This window comes from Lygodium microphyllum, chromosome 28, assembly GCF_053477565.2.
Source record: "Lygodium microphyllum isolate KBCC chromosome 28, Lygodium_microphyllum_v1.1.10, whole genome shotgun sequence".
NCBI classification, from domain to species: Eukaryota; Viridiplantae; Streptophyta; class Polypodiopsida; order Schizaeales; family Lygodiaceae; genus Lygodium; species Lygodium microphyllum.
In genome coordinates this window covers 56,398,480-56,405,696 of record NC_141162.1, presented here as the reverse complement: position 1 = coordinate 56,405,696, position 7,217 = coordinate 56,398,480, and the positions used below count along the sequence as shown (strand labels likewise).

General features: G+C 40.4%; 1 protein-coding gene across 1 annotated transcript; it reads right to left on the bottom strand.

The window, feature by feature from the left end:
• Window positions 1–6,399: 6,399 nt before the first annotated feature.
• LOC148011474 (uncharacterized) lies at window positions 6,400–6,741 on the bottom strand. Its single transcript, XM_087670376.1, has one exon. The coding sequence runs from the start codon at window positions 6,739–6,741 to the stop codon at window positions 6,400–6,402; it is 342 nt and encodes a 113-aa protein (XP_087526502.1).
• Between the last annotated feature and the right edge of the window lie 476 nt (window positions 6,742–7,217).

Sequence of the window (7,217 nt, the reverse complement as noted above, 5' to 3'; positions counted from 1 at the left end):
ATTCGTGCATCCAGAATAAAAGAGTTGGTAATAACAATCAGGGTCTCCTCAAACTTGCTGGAAGGAAGCACTAGATGTTATGCTTGGCCAGCTGGTCTTTTTCTCTCTGAGTTCTTGCTTACTTATCCTGCCATGTTTTCTAGGCGCTGCTGTTTGGAGATTGGTGCTGGTGTGGAGGGTAAGCAGTATCTGCCTGGCTTACTTGAATGTTTCAAAGGTGATTTCAATTGATGGAGATGTGTTCCGTCTTGCCAAAGAAAACACGACAAGTTCAAATTACTAAGTGCAAATCTGATTTATTAGCCACAATTGATGACTATCTCTGGGTCTGACAATTCAGAGGCTGTTCAAGTTTCTTCTTCTTGAAATAGTGTCTTGGGATCATTTTCTCATCTTGATTATTTACTTGTTTGATCTTCTATCCTGAAATTATTCAAAGTCCTCTGTGGTTGCGACTTTGCTTTCGAAACCCTTCGACACCGCCAGACTGTCTTCCTCTGTAACTTTGGGATGGAAATCTTCTGGGTCCGAAATTAGGACCAAACTCCCTAGGCTTGGGTCCAATATCCTGTGTTGTCATTTTGGATTCCAGCAAGTTGAATCTTGTGTCCTCTTCCTTCCTTCTCCTATCATGCATCTCCTTTAGAAAGCAAATGTCCTCTGTATGGTTCTTCCACAAACAATAGGAACAGAAGGCTCCAGGAATGGTTGGTTTTCGTGTACATTCAGTGGCTAAATGGCCTGCTTGATGACACTTACCACACCAAGTATTTGATCGCATCACATCTCTTCCTGCTCCTGCAACGTTGGATATGCTAGTGGTATTCACTTTCAGTGTCTGTAGCTGTTCTGTAATCACATCCATCAACTCCTTTTTTATATTTGCAATTGAGTTGGATAAGTAATCCTTCAAGCTTTCTCCTCCTGAGGTATTGGCAGTAGGGTTTTGAGGAGTCTCTGTAATCACTGCATAAACAGGTTGGACTGGTGCAGAGGGGTCTCTGCTCTGATTTTGATTCAGAGCTCCTGTTTGAACTGTTGGCTGTTGGCTCCAGTTGGTAGGCTTCCACTGTTGCTGCTGATTTGGCATTGGGGAAATTGGTTGGGACCATTGTTGTTGTGGTTGAACCATCATTTGAGGCATGGATTGTGGCCACTGTGGATTTGGTGCACTGTATTGTGATACTGGGGGCATCTGTTGGTAGGGGTAAGGGACTATCCCTGGGACTGCATTTGGTGGGTACATCATTCCTGGCATCAGAGGAGGTAGGACTCCTCTTCCGGGATTCATCACCAATCTAGCTTCCACTTCATTGTACAATCTTGCACCTTCTATTGCAGCTTGCAATGTGGCTGGTCTTTGCAGCTCCACAAACTTACGGACTTCTGGTTGTAATCCTCTGAGAAACACCCCCTTCTGAATGCCATCATCTAGATTATGGTTAGTCCATCTCTTCAGGATGGATTCCATTCGTGAGACATAAGCTTCTACTCTTTCTCCAGAGGACTGACTTAGGTTCATAAATTCCTCTTGCATCCGCTCTTCAAAACCTTCACGCCTGAATTTAGTGAGGAAAGCCAACTTCAGGTTGTGCCATGTGCCAAAAGTTCATGCTGCTTGTCTCTCATACCACTGAAATGCCACACCCTTGAAAGTGGCGGGGAATATTGCTAACCAATGCTCAAGGGTTCTGGCATTGTTAGCCTCACATGCTACCATAAACTCTGCTACATGAAGATCGGGGTCTTCATTGTACTCTCCCTTAAAAACTGGCAACGGGACTACATTCGCTGGCCTATCATCAATATTTCCAGGACGGATCTGGCTTGGAAGTGGACCTCCAGCAGGAGGAGGAAGGGCTTGATGTGCCATTGGGACTTCTGTAAAGACTTTCGCAAGGGCGTCAAAGGCGGCTTCTGTAGCGAGCTTGTTCTCGGCTCTGATTTTTGCTTTCTCTCTTCTCACGTACCTCTGGACTCGTTCTAACGCTTGCCTCTTTATTGCGTCATTCATCAGGGGGTTGGCTCCACTATGTTGTTAGTGCTCCACACAGGGTTAACAGAAGGCTTCAGTCTCTGGAGGACTCTCTTGCCAACATTTCTTCTAATTCTTCCTTTTCAACGTCTCTGAATTCTGCTTTCATGCCACTGCACAGAGGAAGGTATTCGGTTCTGAAGGTGTCAAAATGCATCCGTCTAAGCATTGTGGTGGTGCCATCATCATAGTAATGCCAGCTTCTGATGGTTTCAACAGTGTACGTTGTAAAGAACACTCTGTCTACCAACTTCCAGTGGGTTGCTAATTGAACAAACAGAAGATTATCAGTGCACCAAGCATCCCACATATCTTGCTGTTGAGCATCCACGAACAAATTCCAACTCTTTTCCTTCTTATCCTTGTGCACCTCTACAGACCAAGACTCCTGAAGCTTCTTCACAATCTCCCACTTGATGATGTCTGGAAACTTCTCAATGAATGCCAAGTCTTCCATGTATGGTCATTCTCTCTGTTTCTGCTCTTCAATTTATTCCCAAACAGTTTGCCACCAAGATACAAGTTTCTGCTGCTTCAATAGGAAGAGGAAACTGTCCACCACATAAAGCATGCATCATGATGGTGATGTGTTTCCGCCATTGTGGGATGAACCTCTTGTGGAAAGTGGCTTTGATTATGAGAAATTCCAACTCATCAGTGGAAGAAGGAACTTTACAAACATCCATTGAATTCTTCTCTTCTTGGCAATGCCATTTCCTTCATTTTCAGCCTCTTCTGGTGCTTGTTGATGGCAAGTTTCCCCGGCTGCGCACCAAAAACATGGAGCCCCAAGAGGAACACCAAGGAAAAGGGAATTCTCTTGCAAGAAAATCTATCTTGTAACATCAACAAGCTTGTTTATTAGGTTTCATATGATCACAATGAAGAAAAGAACACCAGGCACAACAAATCTTCATGCAGCATCATGTAGATCTTCCACGGATTTGATAGAATCAACCATATTCTTCAATATCTTCACAAAATCCATCAATATAACAAAGAAAGCAAAGGAATACACTATCTTTGAATGGAAATACATCACATAGTATTCATCTTTAATATCTTCATAGTCTTCTCTCTCAATCTCTCATATACAATCACTCTGTTTTAATAGAATTGACTATCTCTGACTCTCTCTCTCTCTCTCTCTCTCTATCAATAATACATCATATCCTCACTACAATATCTCATAATCACTCTTAATAATCCTTCTTAGGTCGTGGATACCCCTCCTAAGAGGTATGTCTGATATGAAGAGTCACCAGAGCCACTACAGTGTCTTTTCATAGCTCACTACTGTCACTTCACTCCAATCTTTACTTGAGTTTTCACTTCTTTCAGCTCTTTTGCACTTGTATTCACCTCTTTCCAAGGCTAGAAAACCTTCCCAAGCTACACTCTCATCCATCAGAACATATACAGAAGCATACAGAACAGTCTACAGAACAGTACCAGAATAGCTACAGTACAGAACAGAACAGAGACAGAAGCTCTACAGAAGACCTACAGAAGGTTACAAAAGGTCATCAAAACCTCATAACTCATACTCAAACCATTCCAAACTCTCACAAACCATTCAATAAGCTTTCACAATATCTCAATCTTCACCAATCATCAATCAATCCCTCCTTACAAAAGACAATCAGAACAAAACAGAAGCTATACAGAAGGTATACAGAACCAATCAGAATATCACAGAACCTCATATCTCCACTAATAAACATCATGAACTTCCAAAACACAATCAATATCATCCAAAACACTCTCAAACCACTTTCAAACCAATCAATCATCTCATAAAATCAACCATTCAACTCTCAAAAACAACAAAAATCAGCCAAAAAACAAGTCATTTCAACACTCAACATAGCCTTTGCAACACAAGAGTCTTTCAATCACTCAAAATTTCATTTCCCTTCTCTCATTGATGAGAAATCTCTAACATGTGACACATACCATCAATAACACAAAGTGAAACAATTTTCATGTTTCTCTTATTGAAAAGAGCACACATGAATTGTAGGGGTAGATTTTATTGCAAGACTCCATCTTCACCACATTACCATCCCCATTCTATTTTATCATTCCAAAAAAGCATCACCTTTTCTTTTCTGATTACTAAGATCTCTCTCCTATGCCAAGAGGCAAACATGCCACTAAACAATTAAAAGTTATGCTTAGGATTGCAGATCCTCAAGACCACAAATCCTATAGCAAGACCACAAAATCCTATAGTAGGATTGCACTTCAAAAAATAAGTACCAAAACTACATGGCAAACATGTGATTTACCACTTAAGACTCCCATACATTAACATGACTCCCACTGTAGGTATGCGTTGAAACATCAAACGAATGGCATATATATTACTTATCCAGTTTGCTTGCATATCACAATATGTCCATGGTTAAGAAGTTTCACACACACATCTAAGTATAGTTACAAACATGTCCATAAAGAACCCTCCTCCCTCTCTACAACAAACATCCTCTCTACTAGTAAGAGAGGATCATAGAAAGTGAGAGAACTAGAAAGTTCCACTAAGCAACTTATGGGTACCCATTTCAAGAGTATTGATATGCTCATTCATCTCCACGTTCTTGTACATCACTCAAGAATCCCATGTTTTATTATTTTTCATTCCTTAACTAGAAAAGTAAGAAAATATTGCTAAGGTAAAATCTTATTAATGAAGCTTGTTAAGATTATGCCATTTCTAGGTTATAGAACTTGGTCATCAAAGTGGCTATGTGATGTTACGACAATCTACAAGTATGAACAAAGGTGGGAAGGTACCCACAGATGGGATATATATTATTCTCAAAGAGCTAGGAATTTGGAATCACCATTGTATTATTGCATAGAAAAGACAAAGAGACGATTCTTGAAGCTTATATGTAGGTCAAGCATTTTATTCCCCAATAACTAGCACGACAATGTTTGGACTTCCATGTTTCTAAAGTTTCTTGTCCCACAAGTTGTAGAAAAAAAAAACTAGCTAGTTGATGCCTTCATGATTCAATGAATGCATGATGCTTATGGGGCATGAGGATGCATGAGCCTCTTGTTGATTCAAATGAACATCACACACATGGCAGAGTTACAAAACTGTTGTTACACCACATCCTGCACAGACCATTTGTCTGCTCGCCTTCTAATCAACCAATTTAACTGGTATGACTGGACGCATTCAGTTCTCCAGGCATGAGGTTGGATATAGACCAACAAAGGCACCTATCATCAATGCCAAATTTGGAGCTTCTCCTTTAAGTGTTAATGGTGTTCATGCTTTTGGTCTCAGTGAACAGATAATAACTATTACATGTCCATCGCCAAATCAATCTTTGGTTTCCCATTTGATGTGTGCTCGAGCCCTCTGCTTCCATTGTAGTCTTCCACCCTCTCGAGCTCATGTCAGCTTCTTCTTCTTTTTCTCTAATCTTCAGACTTTGGCTTTCAGCTTTGTCTTCTCGCTAACGTAGAGGATGTATTCTTGTTTGCTAAAAAGAAAAGTTATTTTTCTTTGTTTTAATTGTGTGCAGGCTTCTCGATGAGATTTCTTTTCAGAGTTTGCTATCCTTTCCCTTCTTCAATTCCAATAATATCAATCATGCATTGGCTATGGACTACAAAACCCTAATTGAAACTCCTCTGATTCAGCCGTCGATGATGTAGTAGTATGATCATAAGCTGTAGGAATTCAACTACTTGGACTTTGGTCATAGCCATAGCTTGGACTATATCAACAATGAGGAAGAGGGTTATGACTATGTGCTCAACCTCTAGTTCCTAGAAACAAGCAGAAGACTGCAATACTTCAACTTCAACATCATCAAATTGCATAATTCAATGTGACGACAACACAAACTCGAGGAGTTTGCCAAATTAATTCTTGGTAGCTAAGCCCCACTCAGGGCACCATCTTTTCATGCTCGACGACCACCCTTCCAATTTCGTCCTCTATGTGATGGAGAAAATAGAAAGAAAGCTACCCTTCCTTTTTAGTGCTAATCTTCCTTTTGTTTTTTAATCCTCTTTGTCCTCCCGAAAACCTTGTCGACCCTTTTTAAACACAAGATAGAGGTGGCACATCTAAAAGTAAGATAACTTTGATGTCACCTCAAAGAACCCCTACTTCAATGGAAGCGCCCATGGCAATAGCTTCATCCAGCATTAACATTTTTGTTTGGCTCTTTACTAAATATATTGGCTACAAAATCACAAACCCTAGGCATTTGGGTCATTTCCCCAACCAGGAGTACTTCATCTAACTCACTAGGCTTCAACCCTCCTTTTGCAAGACAATCATTGCATGGTTTGCGAGTTCTTTCAATCAGGTCCGTCACCATGGCCTCAAGCTTGGATCATGTAAAGGTGAGGTTGAAATGCTTCGGACTAGTTGCATGAGCCATAAGAAAGGGAAATTGTATGTCTATTTTCATGGAAGTAGAGAGCTCAACTTTACCTTTTTCAGCAGCCTCACACAACCTTTGAAGAGCAAGGTTATCTTTTGTGATGTCCACGCCTTCTTGCTTGTTGAACTCTTGAACAAAATGCTTAATCAGTGCATTGTTGAAATATTCACCACCCAAGAAAGTGCCACCATTGTTGGCTTTCACCTCAAACGCACATTCCAGCATCTCCAAAATAGAGACATTAAAAGTGCCACAAGCTTTCAAGCTGCAGACAAATGTGGTAACATCCATAGTAAGACCTCTCAAGGTCCATTTCATGAAGAAGACAATTCAATGCTTCCTTATTAAGCCCATGCTTGACATATCATGCAATCAGTGCATTCCATGCAATTCCATCTGGATCTACATAGAACTCTCTTCCAATCCTCTTTTTCATTAGTGCCAAATGAAGTTGCTAGCCTGTGAGCTGCATTTCTTTGAAACACATCAATGCTTCTTCACAAAATCCATGTTCAGCATATGCTATGGTCAATGCATTCCACAAACTTTAAATTTTCATATGAATCCTATCAAACACTTGACGTGCTTGTGCAAGCAATTCACATTTACCACACATGTCCACAACTGTGTTGGCCACAAATAGCTCTATTTCCAAACCACGTTTCTTTGTTTTAACTTGTAAAAGATAGCTTGTCTCTAAATCTTTTGTAACACCAACAACTTTTAAGCACAAAAGAGAAAAGTGACAAAATCAGGATACTCCAAAG

Coding starts and splice junctions, on each gene's coding strand:
- LOC148011474 (XM_087670376.1), bottom strand. CDS start 6,741: ATGGATGTTACCACATTTGTCTGCAGCTTGAAAGCTTGTGGCACTTTT.